The sequence below is a fragment of the Cajanus cajan genome, chromosome 7 (genome assembly GCF_000230855.2).
Source record: "Cajanus cajan strain Asha chromosome 7, NIPB_CcT2T_4, whole genome shotgun sequence".
Lineage (NCBI taxonomy): Eukaryota > Viridiplantae > Streptophyta > Magnoliopsida > Fabales > Fabaceae > Cajanus > Cajanus cajan.
This window is the reverse complement of record NC_138523.1, coordinates 42,185,212-42,209,012: the sequence shown is the minus strand read 5'-3', so window position 1 is coordinate 42,209,012 and position 23,801 is coordinate 42,185,212. Positions and strand designations below refer to the sequence as shown.

The 23,801-nt window shown below is 32.6% G+C and overlaps 4 protein-coding genes across 4 annotated transcripts; 1 reads left to right on the top strand and 3 right to left on the bottom strand.

Annotated features, from left to right (window-relative positions):
- Positions 1-580: 580 nt before the first annotated feature.
- On the bottom strand, positions 581-1,749 carry LOC109809072 (germin-like protein subfamily 2 member 4). The gene is made up of 2 exons (XM_020372296.3): positions 1,556-1,749; positions 581-1,424 (listed from the first exon to the last, which is right to left on the bottom strand). The coding sequence occupies exons 1-2, from the start codon at positions 1,668-1,670 to the stop codon at positions 877-879; spliced, it is 663 nt and encodes a 220-aa protein (XP_020227885.1). The 5' UTR covers positions 1,671-1,749; the 3' UTR covers positions 581-876.
- Positions 1,750-3,007: 1,258 nt separating this feature from the next.
- LOC109809071 (Polyketide cyclase / dehydrase and lipid transport protein) lies at positions 3,008-6,902 on the bottom strand. The gene is made up of 3 exons (XM_020372295.3): positions 6,251-6,902; positions 3,905-4,072; positions 3,008-3,267 (listed from the first exon to the last, which is right to left on the bottom strand). The coding sequence occupies exons 1-3, from the start codon at positions 6,725-6,727 to the stop codon at positions 3,067-3,069; spliced, it is 846 nt and encodes a 281-aa protein (XP_020227884.1). The 5' UTR covers positions 6,728-6,902; the 3' UTR covers positions 3,008-3,066.
- A 1,704-nt stretch (positions 6,903-8,606) lies between these two features.
- On the bottom strand, positions 8,607-11,181 carry LOC109808625 (uncharacterized protein C24B11.05). The gene is made up of 9 exons (XM_020371681.3): positions 11,028-11,181; positions 10,730-10,820; positions 10,504-10,576; positions 10,118-10,183; positions 9,931-10,028; positions 9,577-9,702; positions 9,229-9,483; positions 9,034-9,099; positions 8,607-8,909 (listed from the first exon to the last, which is right to left on the bottom strand). Exons 3-9 carry the CDS (start codon positions 10,553-10,555, stop codon positions 8,757-8,759), a joined length of 816 nt encoding a protein of 271 aa, XP_020227270.1. The 5' UTR covers positions 10,556-10,576; positions 10,730-10,820; positions 11,028-11,181; the 3' UTR covers positions 8,607-8,756.
- Positions 11,182-14,573: 3,392 nt separating this feature from the next.
- ABC1 (ABC transporter 1) lies at positions 14,574-22,866 on the top strand. The gene is made up of 8 exons (XM_020370570.3): positions 14,574-15,072; positions 15,176-15,401; positions 16,813-16,965; positions 18,972-19,130; positions 19,595-19,754; positions 20,494-20,603; positions 21,224-21,340; positions 22,094-22,866. The coding sequence occupies exons 1-8, from the start codon at positions 14,645-14,647 to the stop codon at positions 22,487-22,489; spliced, it is 1,749 nt and encodes a 582-aa protein (XP_020226159.1). The 5' UTR covers positions 14,574-14,644; the 3' UTR covers positions 22,490-22,866.
- The last annotated feature ends 935 nt before the right edge of the window (positions 22,867-23,801 follow it).

Here is a 23,801-nt window from a genome sequence, read left to right as displayed (position 1 = left end):
GTACTTACAATTCATATAACTTAACCAGTTCAGCAGTCAGTTTCAAGGGAGAAATTATCACAAGATTCCATATTTTTATTTTTGTTTTAAAAACATGTATAACACTTTACCATTATATTGATTAACTTTATGTTGAAATCAGAAATCGAATTCTGTTTTTAATTAAAACACATGAATGTCAAATCACTTCAATTAATCTCTTTTGATGAATAAATTATTAGGTAGTATAGTATATCAAATGTCTATTGACCACCCAATATCTATATGATATATATTTAAACTTTTTAATTTATAAAAAAAATTAATAACACTTAATTATATGTGTTTGACTTCTACCCAATAATTTCATCTTCTTGAGGTCTCGAGGGGTCTCTTTGGTTTTTCTTTATAAATTTGCATGGATATCTTTTTCTACCTAAACCACTTTGCTTTTTCTATCACTTATTATTTTTTTAGTTTACAAAGCATTTAATAGTGAAATCCATTTTCTGTCAAAAAAATAATCTAAGTGCCTCCAATTTTAAGACGTCTGCATCATACCAAACTGATTTAACAAGTAACCAACATGAAAGAGAAAGCATGGTGGTAAAAGTCCAATCATTATTCAGTGTTTCTGTCTTTACAAAATGAACCACAAAACCAAATAAGGAACATACCCACATACATGGTGACAACTTCAACTTTATAGAATTTGTATTACTCGTACATGTACTATAATCCCCGATACAATAATATTCTTATACTTAATTAATGAGCAAACTGCAACACCATAAGTCATAAATCATAACATTTCAAGAATTATAGGGAAAATATAGGAAAATTATAGGCTTAATCATAACTGAATCTTGCTCTCTCAGGCATGACATGAAACTCAACTTAACTCTTCTTAGGAGCAAGCTTGGCCTTAATGTTGTCAACCTGTTTGGTATCAATCTGGAAAGCCTGAGCAAGAACATCATCAGGAACAGTTGGTGATGATGTGAAAAGAGCTGCAGCTACAGAGAAGGTGCCAGGAAGTTGGCTGTTGAAGGCAGAAAGCACAGAAGCAGGCTTATCCCCATTGTTCTTCTGATAATGCACCAACCCTTTTGGGAACACAAAGATTTCACCCTTCTTAATGGACTTTGAGATGAGTTTGTTGGCTGTGGTGATAAATCCAACATCTAATTGGCCATCCAACACAAACACAATCTCAGTGGCACGAGGGTGTGTGTGAGGAGGGTTAAGTCCCCCAGCTTTGTAGTCTATCCTTGAGAAAGACACCCCCAATGTGTTAAGTCCTGGAATTTTGTCCACGTTGGCTGCAGTAACCACTGATCCCAATGTGTTGTTGGTAGCTCCAGGCTTGGCTAAACCAGCAAAGAAGAAATCAGCTTCTGTTACATTTGACTCTTCTTTGCAGGCAAATCCATTCACCTTCACACCTGCATGCACATAATTAATTACACATCATGCACATATCATTATACTCTTTTCCTATACACAATTTTGGTACATTTATTTTTACTATAAGAGCTAGAGAGCAATTAAAATGGTGAATAGTGATGTGTATTACCTGAAGAGGGAAGTGCCACACAAAGGTCTTGAAGAGTGTCAGGATCAGAAGCGAAGGCAAATGAGATGGCGCAGCTCAAGATGACCAAAATTGCAAAAGTGTTTGTTGGTGACATGGTATGGACGTTGAATGATAATTGTATGAGTGGAAACAGGAATATTAATGTTTGTGCTGGATGGTGAGAAATGTGGAAAGTTGCTCTCTTTATATATGAATCATTTGGGGTAGATGGAAGTGGTGATGTGATGGGAAAGCATTGGTGAAGTCCTTCAACTTAAATTCAAAGCAATTAAGTGCAAATGCTTGTGAGGAATTAATCAAACTTTTCAGTCATTACGAGAAAAAGGAAATTATTTATGTGAATAGGTTAATAATTAGTATGTTGCTTGATGGGAAATGCGAACATTGACTATCCATGAAGAGGGATTTTGGTGAGACTTGAGATCCAGAGTTGCCATGCACTGTCGTTAACATTATCAATTATTTTACGTTATGAATTCAATTTTCGATTTATATATTATATCTTTTGAGTCTGTATTAAGAGAAATTGAGTTTTGATCATTGGCATTGGCATCAAATACCAAATGTGAACAACCTTGGGAATGGATTGGGCCCTTTACAAGCGACACGCACGTACTGCTTCAGTTCTACCGTGGCTTTCACAGTATCGCTTTTGGACACGCACTGTTGTGAATTATGTCGATATGAAAAGTGTTGTAGGAAAAGTGAATGTATTTTTAAAGATAAATGTATATAAAGATAAACAAATAAGACCACAATATAACAAATCTTTACATATTAATTAATGCATATATTATTTATTCACATTCTAATCAACTTTAATACTGATTTTATTTTTGTTCATTTTATATCATTTCTTTCCATCTTATTCTATCCCAGCAAAAAGTAACCTAAAGTTCCATGGAACACCGTTGTAGTAAATGAACAGGTTTTATTCATTTATTTGCTAAAGAATATATATTTTATTGCCTAAAATTGAATTCTTAAATACATTATTCAATAACTGATATCTATTCACTTCGTTATCATTAGACATTCCTTTCACTTTACCATTAGAACTGATGTTGAGATTGCAGGAAGCTGGGGAGTTATTAGGTGAACTTGCTTCTCTTGATTATCAAGGATACAAGTGTGAACTACTTGTGTCAGTGGACAGTTTCCATCAGGCATCAACCATGAGAACTTCGAGAAGCCCATTCTTGTTTCTTGTTCAACATGGAACGTAACTACCCATTTAGAATGTTGCCTTTTGTTTAACTTCATGCTCATTTAATTATATTTTTATCACATTTATGCTAAATTTAATTTAGCATAAATCAAGGGTACTGGAATCAAATGTAAACCTATCAACGTAAATATCAGATGGTCTAGACCCTTGATGATATTCTAGAGGGCGCATAGGACCAAACTTGCAAGTTTAGAAAATGAGCGTTGATGAGTGAACTATACTTGTATTCATTCATTTTTTTTGTATGATCCACAATGTATAATTAATTACATAACTCATTAGAATTAGTGGCTTTTTGAGCTTCGTCCCTAATGGATACAAGGTTCATTTTTATCTCATTGCAAAGTCTACCCTCTATGAGACGAATAGGCAACCACAGCTTTGGCTTAACATCAACAGTGTATGACAGAGTCGTACTAACTTCTTGGACTTGGGACCGATCACAACTCTCTTTCTTGAACTTCTGCAAAACCATCATCATTGTTTAAGGTATATTGTATTAGTATGTCAACCAGTTGAATATGTGGTTTCAAAATCTTAGAAAATTTCAGCATCCTTCAAAATAAAAGCAATGAATATATTGAAAAGAGTTATGCTATAGCCTCTGAAACAGTTGTCCGAAATATCGTTCGAAACTTTAAAATATTAATATTTTTTAATAAATTTATTACAAAAATTATTTAATTTAATATTTTATAATTTAAATTATTATTTTAATGATTCGGAATGAATTCAGCACAGTCTGAATCATTTTCCTATTGAAAAGGTTCAGATAAAAGCAAAGATCTCTTTTTGTCAATAATATAGATATAGATGCCAAGCTTCGCATAAATCATAGTCAAAGACTTGATCAATAGCCTAAAATAATTATAAAATTAGAGTTTCCACAATATGATAATACCCGCCCGCCACTTCTAGTCGGTCGCCAACAAAGGCTCGCAACGAATGATCCGTTAAGAAATTCACAATGTGAAATTTAGTAACTAAGAGTTTTAAACATTTGAAAAATATTTATGATACAGAAAAGTGATGCAAATTAATACGACTTTATGCTGGATCCAGAAGAATTCTGAAATCAAGGGAACAAATTAAAATCCTACCTGCCAAATAGACCATTTTCCTTCAAAGAGTTGAAAATCTCCTTCAGTCATCTTGAAATCAATTTCCCGCTTCATACCAGAAGGAAGAGTCTCCAACTCTTTCTCATAACAATCCACAATTCCTTTAGCATTAAATTTTATCCCAAATGCTATGTTCTGCTGTCCAATCTGTTCAGATAATGTAACAACAAAATTATAATTCAATCCAAATGCATTTACTCCAAAAAGAATATCAATTTATAGTTCAGGTCACAGGAAATTAAAACAGTGGCATTGAATTTGTAAAGGTTGCAACTCGGAGGACGTAAATTAGGCAAGTAAAATCATGGTTGGCCTCACTATAATATAATCATATATAAAGTTTGATTTTAACCTGGATTCATTCAAAATCATTCACTGTCACCAAAACTTAAACAGTGATATAAGCATAGGCAAGGACGGAGCCAAGGGGGGACCTACGGGTGCCACGGCCCCCCCAACAATTTTAATTTTTTTTTATATACATATATATTACTATATGGCACCCCCTATTTTTAATATAAACTCATATTTTTAATATAAACTCATATGTATATTACTATATGGCACCCCCTATATGGCACCCCCAGTATTGAAATCCTGGCTCCGTCCCTGAGCATAGGATCACACCCCTCATTTTGAAAGTAGAATGCTGCACCAACTAACGTGTGCAATACATATACTCACTACACTAATGTTAGTATTCCTGTACTTTGAAGGTGTAGATACATAAGCATCATATCATCATCATCACCCACACTTGATGCCTAAAGGTGCGTTTGATTACTACAAAAATGAAGCTTGGGCAACACAAAAAACACTTGTTCTATGCTTTTCTTTAAAAATAGTCATGGAACAACAAAAAGAGAGGATGAAGTACAGGACAAATGTCTAAAAATTTGTTACTCGGTAGATGTTCTATGCTTGCTTTTAAACTTTGCATTATCCTGTACAAATCAAATAGCATATAGCACAGAACTCATTGTCCTGTTCATCCATAAACACTAACAGCAAACAGAAAGAAAAAAAGATTTTTTTTTATTTCTATTTTCTATTTGATTTCTATTTTATATTATAATATATAATAATTTTCCAATTTTATTAGAATATAGGTATAGATATCTATATATATCTATATAGATATACTTTTAAGAAAGCAAATTAGCTAAATGAACTATTCAATCTAACTAATCTAACTAATATTGATTAAATGCAGAAGCGCTCAAAAAGTAGTGTTGTGACTCTGGTAATTGTATTGTGCTATTTTGCTGGCATTGTTCCTCGGTGTATATATTAAAGACACCCTAAATGATTTTAAAGCCATCAATGGAAGTCAAAAATCTCCAATGAAACATATACCACAGAATCATATATCATGAAGCTGGGCACTCCACATCTTTAAAACAAAAGTCATTTATGAATACCCATGCATTAACACTTTGAGTTTTTTTTTCTTCTTATCCACTTTACTATGAGGTGACTGTGCATGTCTATGATGGGAAGATGCTAGTTATATTTGAGCATTAAAAACTGGTCTAAACTCTAAAGGACTGACAGTATTAGATGAACATATCACCAAAAACTAGAAAAAAAATTCATGATATATACCAAACAGAATTATATTGCATTAAAAACTCTGGAATTGTGAAAGCCTCCCAATTATGCGCCAATTTGTTTATATTGCAATTTCCAGCAGCTGGGCCATAAGGACCATGGGTAACATTGATTGAAAAGCAAAGTCAACTATCAAGTAAAGGAAGATCCCTACATAGCAATAGCAACACGGAGTGCAATTAAACTTCTATACTTCACTGCACAAGTCCACACGAGGGTTATCCAATACAAATAACCTCCAATAAGGACATGAAGGAAATATTCTAATCTTCTTACTCTACGTCACCAAATTAATAAAAGCAATGGAATTTGATTCAGGAACGAAAGTAAACCAAAAACAACCCTAGAGTCTATTCGAATAAGTTTCTCTATAAACACTTCTAATATAAAAATAAAAAATAAAAAATCAAAATAAAGGAAAAAAATCAAAATAATTTTCTCCATAAGCTCAAAGTAGCATACAAGAATTTAGAAAAGTCGATAGAAGAGAGCTTCTAATTTTAACTTATTGAAAAATTTATTTCAATTTTCCTTCTTAATTTTCTCTCCTAGAAGTGTTTCAAGAAAAGTTTACCGGAATCTCATATTACAATACTTAACAAATCAATAAAATGCATAGTGGGACAAGTAGCCAAAAAATGCAACCAATTTCATAAAAAAACAAACTTTAAGATCCCCATTTGAAGCATAACACAAGTGATAGGGGGAAAAAACCTGCAAAAGACGAGCATAATTGTGACCCTTTTGGAGCAATTGGCTGACAGCAAGGCCAGGAATAAAATCAGCCAACTTCTCATAATCGGTCAAGATAGTCCAAATGGAAGAAAGAGGAGCTTCAATGGAAATCCTCGATTGAATTCTTCGCGAGTTCTTGTCCAGCTTCGTCACCTCTATGTACACCCCATCCTCAGCCAAGGCCTCTTCAACCCCATCGCCCTCTTCCACCAACAAGTTCCCATCACCATCATCATCATCATCCTCATCATCCAAAGTGGTGGGGTCGCATTTGGAAGCGGTGTACAAGAAGGGTCTGAAGTTGAAGGAGCATGGTTTGGGAGTGGAAAGGGAGTGGTGGGGCTTGAAGTGAAAAGGGTGGAAGAAGAAGAAGAGGGAGGAGTGGGTTATGGGAAAGGAATTAGAAGAGAATAGGAGAGTGGAGTGCGACTCTGAGGAAACTGGAAAGGCGCGCATTGTTTGTGTCGTGTTCTATTCTCCACCATACTCTTTTTCTCCTCTGCTAAACGGCAAAACCAAACCACTACTTCAACTTCAACCAGTCACCAACAAAACAACAAAACAAAACCAAGTATCCTCAGTTGTAGTGTCCAAGATTCCAAGCTTAGAATATTGACTAATTTTCTTAAGGTTTAAATAGTTTTTTTTATTTTTATTTTTATACTTATATTTATTTATTTTTTTAATTTTTATAATTTAAAATAATTTTTTAAGTCTTTATATTTATTTTTGTTAACATTTTTTTTAGTTTTTAAGATTAATTTCTTTGTAAAATTACCTCGTGGATGAGATCTTTAACTTAATGTTTCTTTTATGAAATTTATTTTAATTTAAATTTTGTATCCTTCATACCTTTTCTTTTTACACTCATGAGATTCATTGTTGATATAATCATTATTTGGTTTTTTTAAGAGACATTGTTAAAGTTAATAAATATTATTAGAATCAATATATTATCAACCAATGGAAAATATTTAAAATAATCTTAATAATACATTGTGAAAAATTATTTAACAACATCGTATATAAAGTCAAATAAATCACTATCACATAAATTTAATAAACTTAGTTATTCATACAAAAATTGCAAATAAAATTATAAGTACAAAAATAATATTTTAATCTCTTATTAATTATAATTTTTTTACATGTAAAATTATTGGTAAATATATTAGTAAGTCTTTCATTTTTCTGAAATATTTTTAACTAAATTGCTAAACTAAAATAAGTATAATAATTTTTATTAGTTTCTATAATTTTAGTAATTGAGTCCTTAAAATTATTAAAATTGTCACAAATTTTTAATTTATTTTTTGCAACTTTAAATTGTTATAAACAAATTATAGATAATCGATTATAATGCAATTGCACACTTCAATGTGTATCCATATAACGTCCGTTTAGTGGTGAAAGTTAAAATAATATTTAGAGGTTCGTGTCATCATTCAGCCTACAATTTAAAACTCATATTTAGTTAGCCCTGTAGCTCTTACTCTTTATAGCTGAGTTTTATTTGTGCAAAGGTCTCTTACTCAACGGTACAAGTGTTAACCGGACACTTGTAGATGCCATCATCTATGCATAATATCACTTTTGATGGTCTTAATTTCACTAAAATTCAGTTTTGATCTCTCTCTAATAAAGTTAAATTGTGAAATAAATCTTATACCAGTTAGAGTTAAAGAATATATGAATAAAAAGGACACGTTTATCTAATATTTTAAAATTTTAGGTTATAATATGATGTTATGATTTTTGGTATGTTCTTTTGATTGCTGACAATGTTGATTCACATATTTTAATGCTTAATTTCTTAGTGAAAATACATACACACATCGTTAAAAGTTTGTTTAGGTTTTGGCCTTACTAAGTAAAAATGTGACTTCATGATGTCGACTCCATGGTTAGACAATTGCCATGTTGTGTTTGGACATGTCATCGATGGAATGGATGTTGTGAAGACACTTGAATCCAAGCAGGTTTAATAATGGCCTGGGAAGTTATGCAACATTGCTAATTCTTTATACTGAAGTGAAGTACAGTTTTTTTACTGTCAATTTCCATTTTTGGTTGAGGAGGGTGTTGGCGGAGGAAGGTTATGGATATCTGCAATGTTTATTTGTTTGAACTATCACTGATCTCTGCTGAAGGCAAAATTGGGTGTCACCATTAGTGCATTTAGTGTATTGTCCGGAGAGATACAACACCCATATTTTGTACTACCAACCTTTACGAAAGACCCGTTTTATTATATAACTAATATAAGTATTAAGTAGATATTTTATCTCACCCAAATTTCTAGTTCTGCGATTTGCATTTACCAGTTTCCCATCCATTTCATGATGCCAATTGCAAGATATATATATATATATATATTTAAGCATCACCATGTTGTGGAGACAATTACATAATTATTGTAAATTTAGATAGATACGAACTCATGATTTGCTTGATAAGTTTGCTAAATATTTTATCGAACCAAAACTTAGGCTTGGACCATGGTTTCAACTGCCGGGGGTTGCATCTTTTGCTGCTGGTTGGCTTCTTCAATCTCCCATATTTCAGGTAATGCTTCTTTGATATTATGAATGCTATTCAGGGCATGATCAGCACCAGGCACCAAATCTGAATGGCCCACCTGCCAACAATGTGTGGTAACATTTTAGCTCACATTGCATCACAAATGAACACAGAATGCCGAGTAATTTAATTGCTTAGATCTTCACATAAAGTGCACAGATAGCAAATTAATTATAGCTTACTAAGACAGTGTGAAGTCCAGCTAATTTTGCACTTTCAACATTTCTAACACTGTCATCAAAGAAAATCTGCATAATATTGAAGAGAACTATCATGAATTGATTCCAAACTGAGGGTAATATATATATATATATATATAAATAACCAAAAATAAATAATCTTCTGATGTCACTTTTTAGGTAAGTGATCAATCTTACTGTTTTATTTGGATCCACATTAGCAATCCGAATAGCAGCTTCAAAGGCTTCCACAGATGGTTTGCAGAGGATTTGTGAGTGGGAATTGAAAGATCCACTATCTGTTGAATCTGTGGGCACATGATCATTATCCGGTACATTGATTTGTTTGAGAGGATTAAGCGTTTCAAAGCATATGATGCCCTCAAAACAATCTTCCAAACCCAATCTGTTGAGAACTTGAACTGCATGTGCGTGATCTGCATTGGTGAATATCTGCAAATAACATTTTCAAGTCAGAATATTATGGACTGCTCTTCACTGAAATTAATACACAAGGTTTAACACTTGAACTTTTTCATGACATACTATTTTACGCTGAGGCATTGAAAGCAGAAGATTCCTTAATACTGGATCAGGCTTCAGTTTCTCGTATGGTAATCTTCCATGCACGTAAGCATGAAACTCATCGTTGTCAAACTCATAACCAAGGAGCTGAGAGGAAATTATTAAATCAAATTAAGACTGCATATTGAAGTTATAGAATATAGTAATCTTCCATACACTTCTTTCCTAGTTGTACAATATGTTGTAGAAAACATGAGTGGAAAAAGAATCTCTCTTTATATTATATAAACTCACAAAGATTATACCATTGTCAGTGAATCAGCATTTCAGAAGTATGATGAAAGAAAAACTGAGGTTAGTACCAAATCTTCATACCTTTAATCCAGCCATAGTTGTCCCGTATTCCCTATACAAATCCAGGCACATCTTTGGCACTTCACTTTCCTCAATATGCAAGTGTTCTAACATATACTCTGCAAAAAAGATTGGTTAACTACAGAACTTGCATCTCATATGAGATTATCTGAATACTAGAATATGCGTTCTCATTATATTGTTTTACCTTGTATGTTCTGGCGACAAAACAAATTGAGACCTAAGCTTAACGGGTAGAGAGTGTCATCCATATCTGTGATGTGACCAACAATTGGAATCAGAAATTATTCCCATTTTCCCTCGTCATAGTTGTAGTAATAAAATATGTTTGAATGTGTTTGGTTAAAGAGGCATAAGAGAACAGAAGACGGATGGTTTATTACAACACACCCCAAAACCTTTGAAAATTTTAGTCATCATTAACCAGTTGAAACAGAGAATAGCAAATTGAAATCCTTATTTCCTTCTTTTTCTTTATAATTCTCAAACAATACCACATAAAACGAAGCCAAGATTTCAATGAGTAAGTTAAACAAAAAAGGCAGAAAGGTTATTGAGTTGCACCAATCATACCAAAAAGCAAGCACTCGTATTTGACACCACCAGCCCTGTGATCAGTATCCATCTTGAAGAAGGAATTTGAAATCTGCAACAAGAAGCATAATGGGCACTATATTTGTAGTTTGAAAAGTGTGAAAGTGAAACAGAAAACAACTAAAACATGCCTAAGTAACTAGTTTCAAAAGACAAGTTTAAATCATCTACACACCAAATTTGACCATAAGAAAAATATTCATACCTGACGATCACCTAATTCACCACCGGATACCGATCAAGTACTGACAGAAAACCAAATCTCGATTTTGTACTTGGACACTCTCCACTCGAATCTGTATATCTCAAAAACGGCAACTAAGTAAGTATTGGTCATTTCATTGGTTATGTTAAATTCAATGCGTGAAACATGCCTGCCAATCAATGTGAACCACATAAACTTACTTAAAATAAAATAATGTCTACACTTTATGCACATTAATAGGACATTTGTCAACGGTGAAAATAAAAAATCAAATACAATAAGTGGGACGAAACAATACCTGGACCCTTAACTATAGTGTTTGATTGTAATAATACCCCTGCAGCTTGAAATGTTTGTGGCTCAAAATCTATTTATACATGAATTTGTGGGAGGAGGACCCACCACTAAGCATAATGTGCGAGATGACACCAAAAATTTCTGAGGTGGTAAGCATCCTTGTTTTTCAATTGTTAGAAATTCGTCATCTATCTTTAGTTTTTCAGTCACTTTCTGTACCATAATTGCTCCATTTTTCACAGTATTATTTTGTTAAATTAAATCCTCTATCTAGGAGTTTATATTATATGCTCCAATGCATGTTGACCTGTTATCTCCACGTGATCCACTTGAAGAAAAGTTGATAAAATTGCTGGGTGCCTAATCCTATTTGCATCCATATAAATTGGTTCCAAGGAATGGAAGCAGTTTATGCTGCTGGCATGCTACTTTCGTATCAAGGAAAAAGAAGGCATATTCTAGAGATTGTGTGGAAAAGACGAGGTTTATTCGTTTAACTATGAGGAATATAACTATATAAGCATCGTTGCTTCTATCTATGAATATAATAAAGCATATAGATTATAATTATAGGATCATTTAAAACTTAAAAGCTTGTATTATTTATTTAATGTCCAAATCAGATGCCACCGTCCATGTTTACTAGTAGATGCCGAATCATCTCCACTAAGGGTGCTGTTTTATGATTTCACGGCAACATGGAATAGGTAGGGAGCGTAAGACCCACCACAATTTTAATTTGACACAAAAAAAAAAAAAAGTTACTTTATCCTTGTGCTATAGAATTTGTCATTTTATCTTCTTGTATTTTGCTCCACTTCTACGTCATCTTGATATATTTTTAATTAACAATACATATTCATTAAAAATGTTAATATTATTTGTCTCATCATTGTTTAGGTTAAAATTTTTGTTTAGCATAAGGAGTTATATCTCTATAAAAAATTATTTCTTACGTATATAATATAATCAATGTATAATGTTGACCCAAATCAAATTCATATAAACATAACATAAGACAAGAAACGGTACATATTATATTAACATTTCCTTTTAAAAAAAACAAAAACATTACATATTGCGTATAAACATGATTTGCAGTCTTGCACCGCGACAAAAGCCTAGGTATATTTTTTGTAAATGCACGGGGGGAAAATCCAGATATTCGAAATTGATAGAAATAAATAAAATTAACAACAACAATAAAATTCAACTGATTCACTAAAGTTGGTTTATAAACTTAGTAAATAGTATGTGCGCCAATAGAGTAAATAATATTTACATTGTCATTCATTAGTAAATAATCATATATAAAATTTTTATTAACTTTTATAATAATTATATTAAAAACTATATTAATAATATTTTTTGACAATTTAAATATTTTACATTAATAATACATAGAAACAAAATTCAAAATAAAATTATTTGGCAATGATTGAGTTGTCAAATATAATTATGTTATTTATTTTGTTATTTTTAAGAATTATAATGATGGTAATAGAATTTAAACTTGAAACTCTGTATATATTATTTAAATATTTTATTACTATATTATGATTAATAGTCCTAATTTATGAGTGTATAAATATTACCTCCACAATAATTAATGTATGTATATTTTTATTTCGTATTCCTTTTCTCTTTATAAAATCTAGGTTTAATTATACTTTTGGTGATAATAATTTGTTAAATAAGTAGTTGTAGTTGTTGTAAACTTGTAATCCTTGTCATTTTAATGGCTCAAATAAAGCCCTCATACATAATTTTGAAATTAATTAAATTTAATACTTAATTTAAAGGATTTGAACTTATCTACCCCATTTTTTAACACCAAGCACGTGACTAGCTACTAAGACACTATTTTATTTTATATATATGAAAAATATATTATATATAACGTAAATATGTGAGAGTAACTAAAACTCACATACATTTACTAGTTGAAAGACATAAGGAGCATTAGTGGAATATATGGCTATCATTTCGGTCAAATTGGTCCATGGTTGGTCTACCACAAGTTTTGAGATTGGATCGGATCAAACCAATTTTATGACTGTCTAAAATTTTTCTATACCAACCACACCTTTGAAGGGTCTTGGGCTAAATAGGTTGGCCCATGGACCACTCATTTTTAAATTATAGAAAAAATAAAAATGTCAAAATAATTATTTTTAATATAACAAGTCATTAAAACGACTTTTAATCATTATAAATTAAACCCTAAAAATACATATGGGCATTGATACACAATAATAGAAACGAAATAGTGTATTCACCGTAACAATAAACATTGAGGTGTCTCTAACATATAGTGAGGAGATTAGTCACTATTATCAGTGGTAGATACTCCAATGACAAAAAAAAAACTATAACAATAAACAAATATTAAAACTAAAAGTAAAAAAAAAAATCCAATATACATAAATATTAAATTTAAAATAAAAAAATTAAAAATATATGTAGTATTAAATTTATGATTTATGATTCCATAAATTGTCAAAATAATTAATAAAAAAAATGGCTCAAAAGTTGGTATAATCCATCACATAGGTTAACCCACTTCAAGCCATCAAATATGTGGGTTGGGTCAAAATAATGTGGAGCCAAAATTTTTACAAGTTAGACCAACTCATTTGTTAGGCAAATTAGACCAGTCAATAGAAACAATACTTAGGACCATATTAACACTCCTAAATCTAATAATTAATTGGTGCTTTAAGGTTAGTAGTCGTAATGTAACTCACGAAAATAATGACAAAACTTCATTACAATAGGTAATGTTTCTTTAAGTATTTGTAATGTCTTTTTTAACCAAAACTAGTGTTTTGACTTTCATATTACATATGATAAATATTTTTATATAATTAAAATTTATAATAAATAATTATTTTCAGTATATTAATTATATTACTATTTTTCATAAATAATTATATATGAATACATAAACATACAATAGATATAAAATGAATAATTTAAATTGTAATATAAGATTATCTTAACTATTAACAATGTTTTTTTAAATAATTTATTAAAAATTTAATAAGGTTAAAGATAAAAATAAAAATGCAGTAAATTGAAATATACAAATTTTTTAGAATATCAAGTTACAAATAAATAAATAAGGTAATTTGATATGGTTAAGAAGAATTTTAGTTAGCTAATTGTAAGTAATGTATGAAATACATCTCCAAATAAGAAGAAAGGATAATGAATAAGAAATGAATTCATGTCTCGTGTGTTTAATTTTAACTTAGTTTAATTTTCTTACATTTTGAAAGAAAAAAAATCAACAATAAAAGTATAAAAAAAAAATGTTGGATTGGTCTAAAATGTTCACAACAGCTATACATTCTTTTAGTTTGAATCATAAACCCTAAACCAAATCAGTTTAAAAGACTAAACTAAGTGAAACCAATAAAATGATATAATTAAGTGAGGTTGTTTGATGGAGGGGACGCATGCCACGTACACGTGTTTGGTTTTGGACACATCACATGAATCGAAAACGAACCACCAAAACCAACGTGTAGTAGTCAAGACTCAAGAGTCAAGACTCGTTTCTGAATACAATAACGTAACATGAGAGGGTTCTGAATTGAATCTCTAGACTAAGTGATGGGCTCCTTCAGAGACCTCACAAGGCTCCTCAACGGCCTCTCCCTAGTCGCCAACGAGTTCGCCAAACGCTCCTTACCCGCCGATTTCCAAACCCTAATCAACAAAACCCTCGTCTCCGCCACCGACCTCTCCGGCATCACCAAGGGAAAGCTTCACTCATTCCCCACCGCTTCTAGCTCCACCACCTCTCATTCCGTCGTTGTTTTCGCCGACAATCCTTCTTCTCCTTCTCATTCAACAAACATCGACCGTCTTGCCGATTCTTCTTCCCACGCGGATGTTAGTGCGCTGGCGGAGGACAAATGCGAGCCTCTCACCTCACCTGAAACGGAAGAAAAGCCGCCGCCGCCGCCGCCTCCGCCGTTGAGGAGGCGAAGGCCGAGGGAGAGGAAGGTTCCCGCAACTCCATTTACCAGGGCTCTCGGGTTAGTGTTGTTTCATTTCATTACGGTTGCGTTTGGTTTTTGTTGTGAATTGTGATGAATCGGCATTTACTATTTTTGACTCGAGTGTGTGTTGTCGTTGTAGGTTTGCGGGGCTAGGAGCAGGTCTTGCGTGGGGGACACTTCAGGAATCTGCCAAGAGGATTGCCTTTGGTACGCCAAATTCGGAGGGCAATAAATCTGCACTTTCCCCGTTCTTGTCTGAGAAAAATGCAGAACGCTTGGCTCTTGCACTATGTAGAATGCGTGGAGCCGCGTTAAAAATTGGGCAGATGTTGAGCATACAGGATGAGTCACTTGTTCCTGCTCCGGTAATGTCACATCTCTTTTATGCTTCTAGTTCTAGCTTAATTGGTATCGAAAGAGCTCGTCTAAAGTGCGATTGTGTAAAGTGATATTTATGAGTTTTTCCTTGTAATTTATTTAGTAGGCTAAGATTACAATTCACTTTAAGTTATAGAAGAGTGGACACACCGCTTGCTATAACGACAAGCACACTTTAGAGGAGCGCTATCCAGTTGGTACGATGCACACATATTTATTGTGAATATGTATCTTGTTTACGTAGATGCATGTTAATGATAATAAGTATTAAATAGGGTTGATGTCATGCCATTTTTTAGCTGAATATGAGACACTATGGTTCGTTTAATTAAATTGAAAAAAAATAGCACTGAATTTCTAGTGATGAAAAATTGAACACCGGATTTTATTTTTTTTTGGAGTAGAAACAACTACCGAACTTTTTCCCAATAGGTGGGGTCATTTACATAGTTCAAATCACCAATAGTGTTCTATTGTGAATCATGTTCATAGACAAACCAAAGCATTTATGGTTTTGCCTGTAGTTTTTCTTGGTATCTCTACCTCTAGTGATAGAGCTACCTTCCATTTGATCTACTCTCTTAGCTTGGACTTTTACTAGTCTTCTCTACACATGCCCAAATCCCCTAAGGTAGAAAAAAGTCAAAAACAGAAATTTAAATGCTGAAAATGTACTAAAGTAAACTATTTCTGATTATATAATCAAGGCTATTGTAAAGGATGTTGTTACTTTCCATTATTTAAGCAAGAAAAGAATTTCTGCTGAATGCATTCAGTGGTTTCTCATGAGCTTTTAGTTTTTCCCCCCTTAAATGTAACTTTTGGCATGTATCAAACAAACAACACTAAATCATTTTTTATTTTAACACTATTGAATCAATCTTAAGAGCACTAAGTCGACCTCTCATATCCCAGGAAAGGCCTTACCAGCACTAAATCATTTAATGCACTGAATTGAAATTTTAAATAGGCTCCAAGTCATTGCTTCAATACAGTGTAATTATGTTTGATCTACTTGAACATGGAGTGGATGTCATCAGCAGCAGTCTGACATGCATCCTCCTTTTAAATGGACAAGGTTGGACATAGGGCAAAAGTGAAAATTTTGAAAACAAATAACTAAAGGCTGCTTAATGAGTAATGAACCTCTTACTGGCTAATGGTGCTTGTCATCTCAGACTCACTAATTAGGCTGCGAATCTATTACTGTTTCTGTTTATCTTTTTATTTTTATTCTTTGGTTATAATTTTCATATTAGCTGCTAATGCCTCTTGTACAATCAGATACATTTGCTTTTATTGAATAGCCATCAATTCAGATCCATGGAGGAATGACTAAATTGTTTGTTTATATTCTCATGTGACTTTAAGAGTAAACTCTTAATCTTTTATCTGCAGATTCTGGCTGCATTAGAAATTGTCCGTCAAGGCGCAGATGTGATGCCAAAGAACCAGCTTAATCAAGTTTTAAATGCTGAATTAGGTCCTGGCTGGTCATCAAAATTAATTAGTTTTGACTATGAACCTATAGCTGCTGCTAGTATTGGCCAGGTATGTGTGCTTCTTTATATATTGCTTTTTTTTTTTTTTACATTACATCATCTGAAAAAGTAAAGAAGCAAGCAACTTCCAATAAAAAGATACAACCCAATTACGTCTGCCCAAAGAAGCGTGTTAAGCTCACATGAAGGAACAATCCACACACTACAGGCTTCATCATGCATGTCACCCTCCTTGGCTAACCAATGAGCACATAAATTGGCTACCCTAAAATATATGTTACATGAATAATTGTCCAATCATAGGAGATTAATTTCTTGATACTATATATGTAAGTGTATTTATGGTACTTAAAGTCATCCTTGTGAAGATAATGAAAGTATGTGAATCCAAATGGCAGATTAACTTTGCATGTCTCTATCCTAAGCCATTTCCACATCTAATAGCCATGAACTAAGCATGGATATTTTAAGATATGCTGATATAACCAGAAAAACTAAAGTTCTAGTTTCCTAATTCATCTTTGACCAAACCACCATCCACATTGAGGTTGAAGTGAGAAACATAACTACCATCTTACTTTGAGCAAAAGTTGTTATCCAATCATGCTGGGTCCATCATGAGAAAATTAGGTTGATTAACAAACCCAAGAACTTCCCAATCATGGTGAGCATAATCACAACCTTCAAGACAATGAATGATAGCGTCATGAGCTGCTCCATTACATCTGGCATAATGAGAAGATGCAAATCCTCTATTGAATCTCATCTCATTTACTGGGAGGGAGTTGTGAAAAATATGGAGATTTTTTCTGGGATTGCCAGTTTGCAAATCAGTTGCCAAGACCAGATCAATTTTTTATTAGCCAACTATAGGCTTAATTAACAGAATATAGATCTGAAAGTTCACATAACCTGATAAAGGAATCCTCCACCTTGCCCCTCTGTAAGATCTCAAGGAATGGGAGTCATAAGGAGATTCAGATGCCACCTTTGCTTTTTTTATATGTCATGTTTTTTTTTTTTTTAATACTTTTTTGTGCTTTAAATATATTATTTACTTGTTTTGATTTTTGTATGCCAAATTTCTGTAGCTGTCGTCATTTTCCATCATTCCATCTTTGTGTTTGAATTTAGGTATTTCTCAAGTAGTTTCATTTAATTCAAAGTTCAAACTTGCCATCTCTGTTTCTACTTTTGGCCTTATGTTAGTGACTTTTACTTTAGATGTTAAGTAGTCATTTTTAATATATATTTTTTCAACTTATTTTTTAAAGTCCTTAAACTTTATACCTTTGGTGTGCCCCCCCCAAAAAAAAAAAAAAGAAAAGAAAAGTAAATGTTTAGCATCAATCAAATTATCTTTGGTTTTTACTTGTTAGAGATGTGTATAAAATACATTCACAATTCTTGATCTAACAGCTTGAGCTTTAGTTTGGTTGGTCTTTGATATGGTATTATTAGTCTCAATGATCAAGTGGTCATAGGTTTGTTCTTACTGCCTTTATTGTTCTTATAACATGTTGAATTTCAGCAAGAGTCTGTGCATTGTCTACGCTTCAAATATGAAATCTGGCATGAATGTGATAGAAATGTATAAAATCTATTCTTGAGCCTTCGCCTTACCACATAACCTTTTAGGAGAGTTATTTTTAAGATATTGCAATTTTTTTTATTTCTCATATTTATAATTATATATAGTTCTTCAATTTGTGCCATGTAGTAGTCATGTTTATATCAGTCACAAATAAACATGTTAATTTAACGAGTTTTGAAAACTCAATCTTGCTTTCCAGTTTCCACACTTTCAAAAAAAGCCAGACTGAGGTGACTTTGGACTATCTATTTCACTTTGGATTCACACTAACATAAAAGTCATTCTTATAAGAATGCCAAACTTTGCTACAGCTCCTTCCTTATGTATGAAATCTTATGTTCAATATAGTTCTAAGCAAAATACTTTACATAGGTCCCCACAGCAATATCATGCAACTTTATATTGTGGCACTTTTGCTTAGTATAATAGTATTGCCTGATGCAATTCCTCGTGGAATTTAGGTGCACCAAGCTGTCATGAAGGATGGAATGCAAGTTGCAATGAAAATTCAGTACCCTGGTGTTGCAGATAGCATTGATAGTGACATTGAGAATGTGAAGCTTCTTTTAAACTACACAAATCTAATTCCTAAAGGACTTTATCTTGACAGAGCTATAAAGGTGTGTATTTATCAATATAATTCAATCAATTCATGCATCTTTTGTGTATATTTCAGTATTCTCATTTCATAGTCTTTAAACCCACAAATTTTCTATCTTGCCTGTAGGGGTTTGGATCCCTTAGTCCCACTCTTCCTTTCACTGAGTGATATGCCTTCAAATTTATCAGTGAGATCCTAATCCATATTCAATCTGTAATAGTTTGATCTGTGTACATATGTGTGCAACTCTTTAATTACTACCTCTTTCTTTTTGCCGCCACTCTACCTATCAACCCATCCTTCTAATGATCCATGTACTCTGTCCTGAATTGGATCATGCAGTATGATTTTTATTTAAGGTTGATATTGATCTGGAGTCTCTTAGCTATCATATATAAAACAATTTGTCTCCATGAACAAATATATCTGTCTATATGTTAAACCCTGTTTTTTTACGTTTTCCCTGTAATTTTTTTTTTCTAGGTGGCCAAAGAAGAATTATCTCGAGAGTGTGATTACAAGTTGGAGGCTGCAAACCAGAAGCGGTTCCGAGATCTTCTTACTGGTGCAGACGGATTTTATGTTCCAATAGTTGTGGATGATATTTCAAGCAAAAGAGTATTAACTACTGAGCTTGTTCATGGTAATTAAAAATGTCGTCAGTTCTAGTGATATTTTCTTTTATACATCCTTACCTTAAAGGAGCTTTTTGGGATCATAACTTGCATAGCCTACTTATACACTTAAGTGATTCAAAATAATAAAAAGGTATGTGGTGTTTGATGCATCTGCATTTGACACCCCTTTAGAATGGCAAAGCTCTCGATAGATATTATTATATTCATGGAAGATATAGTTTTCCAAATTGGATAGATGATTTTTACTGTAGATGTTCGTATTTTATCTTTTGTATCTCAATTGTTAGTCATTTACTCAACTATTTCATCTTGCTTTATTTTTTTTTGAAGAAACCGTGAATTTTTTTAATTCATTAAAAATGAAAAGAAAAGTGACTAACAAAACATTATCTAATAATGTTTTGAAAAATTCTGTCAGACTGTCACCTTTAATCAGATAGTTTTATGAAGAAACAAATTTGTGCAGGATGTTTTTATCCATTCTTTGCTCAAGTATTTCTCAACTTTTGGTGAGAATGATACTATTTGTCTTGTTTATTAGACAAGGGATGCTTTTCTTTGAATTACAATTTTTTTGTTCATTCTGTGGAAGGAAAAATAATATGTATCAAACAACTCTGGATATTTATCCAGTTTACCGATCAATCTGTTTACTTTACTTGGAATAAATAAATTGAATGATATTGTTTTGAATTAAATTTTTAGCTTGTCTTTGAACATGGGTTGGTTTTCTTATTGCTACAGGAATTCCAATTGACAAAGTGGCGTTACTGGACCAGGAAACTCGTAATTATATTGGGAAGAAGTTATTAGAACTCACATTGATGGAGTTATTTGTCTTCCGATTTATGCAGGCACGTTATTCTGCCTTGTATTTTTTATATATGTGCACGTGTAAAATTATTAAAGGCCATTGTTGACATACTTACGGTAGTATCAGCAATCAGAGAATTCTGGTCCAAGCATATGAAATTTGAAGGGTAGCTAATGGTTTTTGGTTTGGTTATCTAGTTCTTCTGGTGTTGTTAAAGTCAAGTAAACACATATTATTGAAAGATTTCAGTGAAATATGACAAAGGTGAATGAAATTATCATCCTCACTAACATAGCATCTATAAACACTTCTTTGTTGAATGCTTATTGCATGCAAATGCTTATTTTTGTGCATAGTTTATTTCCCCCACACTGTAAAGCAAAGATGATATGAATAATGATGTTATAGGTGAGTAGGTTGCTATATCCTGACTCATTATCACTCTTTTTTCCCCCAAATATTGATTGTTAAAAAGATAGATACAATGAGATCATATATATTCTAATATCTTATGTATTTTATGTTCATGAATTTCACTTTCTATTGTATTTTGTTGCTTCATGTCTTTCAAAGTTAACATGAAAGTTTTCTCTTTAAATCACACCTTCAAATCTGTTTTTTCTGATCTCTTCTAACCTTGGAGGGTGTTCTTTAATACAGACTGATCCTAATTGGGGTAATTTCTTATTTGATGAAGCCACAAAGACAATCAATCTGATTGATTTTGGAGCAGCTCGGGATTTCCCTAAAAGTTTTGTTGATGATTATTTGAGAATGGTTGGTTTTCTTCCTTTCTAATTTATCTTTTTATATCAATGACTAAGCTGAGATTTGAAATCTTAAATTTGGCTTATTGTTTTCTCTGTTGAGATTCGGAAATCAAATCAAGACCTGGTGGATTTGATTTCCGATCAGTCATTCTCAAAGACTTTTATTGTTTTCTCTGTCGAGTACTCAGATTTGGATATTCAAATTAGACTGATAAAGATGTCAATTGTTGATTGCGTATATCATACTACACACATATATTTAATAATATGTAACTGTTCATCACACCTACCCTTAACTGCTTTGGATAACAGTTTATTGCACTTATAAATGACCGCTATTATTGGTTCCCTTCCAAGTAACTAAAGTGATCGATCATTCAGCTGTTTCGTTAATATGGTAAACAGAATCATTTTGTACCCTTTTTAGTTTTTTTTTTTCCAATTTAATTTTCTCTTCTGTGTTTTCATGTTATGGTTATGGCTTAGTAGCACTTGATTGTTAGGTCGAAATAAGATATTTTGTTCCCCCAGAGTTATAATTTTTAATATTATTTTTATTTAAAAGAATTTATGCTCTACGTCATAGCAATATAGGATTTTATAAGTTCTTAGATAATGTTTCTTTAAGGGCAAATTCATCCGCTTCAACTCGGTGGGAGGGCTAAAGCTACTTGACTATTATACCCTTTTTTTAGCTGAGCAGCAAATTCTTCGGGACTCTTATTATTGTTATTTTTGTTTATGATGCATAATTAATTAGGTTCTAGCATGTGCAAATGGTGATAGTAATGGAGTCATTGAGATGTCCAAGAGACTTGGGTTCCTAACTGGAATGGAATCAGATGTGATGCTAGATGCCCATGTCCAAGCTGGGTTTGTTGTGGGTTTGCCATTCTCAAGACCTGGTGGATTTGATTTCCGATCAGCCAACATTACCCAAAGCATTTCTCATCTTGGGGCAACAATGCTAAAGCACAGGCTCACTCCTCCACCTGATGAAGCCTATAGTCTGCACAGAAAGCTTTCCGGTGCTTTTTTGGCATGCATCAAGATTGGGGCCGTCGTCCCATGTAGGGAACTGCTGCTTGAAGTATATAAGCATCATAAGTTTGGTGAAGAAAATCAGATATTATCAAGTGACACAATGTCTGCATAGGTTAATTATTTTCTCCAATTTATTTTTGCCAAGTATAATAATTTGTGGGAAGCTAATTTTTGCCCGAGCTCCTTTACAGGAATATTTCAATTTGTTCCACCAATGGGGTCCTTCTGTGGGATAATTTCCCCCTCTCCATTTGTAACTTTAGTTGCTTATAGTGTTTCCCAGATAGATTTTATTGTAACTTTAGTTGCTTATAGAGTTTCCCAGATAGATTTTATTTGAAAGGTGATTGATAGTTGATTGATGTTTAACGTTGGTTGTATACAGTTTGTAATGTCAAATGTGCACCACCATCGTCAATTAATCTATTGGCAGTATGCTAGTTCTATCATCTGTCTTATATAAATTATAATCTGTATTATTAGTTGTCATGTGTCGTTTTTTTACATCCTTTAGAGTTGTGAATTTTGGCAGTGTTGTCCATAATAAGTTGAAACCAACTTACTCGTGGATGATTTATGATATCAAGCATACCATTGGGTAGTGTTTCATAAGCATAAAAGATAAACATTGTAAATTGTTGAGTGGAAACCTGTGTGATAAATATGGTATAAATAATATATAACGAATATTTGTGAGCCGGAAATTAATTAGTTTAAGCTGTTACGCATACTCAAAAAATAGCTGAAGCTTTTCGAAGTCGAAGTGAAGGTATATATGCCTTATGGTAGAGTGCAATCCTACTTTCTACTTTTGCGAAGAATCAATTCCCGCAATAAGTGGACACGGCAAAGTTGGGCATAGACTACTTTTAGCCCGGGTCCATTAAAGTTAATTCATTACTTGCGCTTGTAGTTATTGATATAGAAACACTTAGATGTCAGTTGAAACAGCTCCTGACAAGAAAATTCAAGTAACGCCTTTCTAATAAATTTTTAAAATAAAAAATACATGATGCAATTAAATCTTTAAAACAACTTTTTTATTATTTTTCAAATAACATATATACTATCTAGATTTTGATTAGTAGAGTTAAGAACGAGTATCTGTCTACATGTTTTTGGACCACAACATGATGAAATATCCATTATCCCTCCCCTTTCTTTTGGCTAACTGAAAACAGTAGGTGGGACTAACGGGGGAGTTTTATTTATTTATGTTATACAATGAATCATATTTTGTAAAATAAAACAAAGAAAACCTAATAGGGAAGTGTAATTTATAGATCTTATGATGGCCAACAGGAAAATTTTGATACCCTTTAATAATAGTAATAGATATAATTGGACGTGACTGGCTCCGTTAGCGCCTTCAATTAGGCACGACAATAATTGTGTTGTAGGTCTTCAAAAAGAGTAGTTAATTG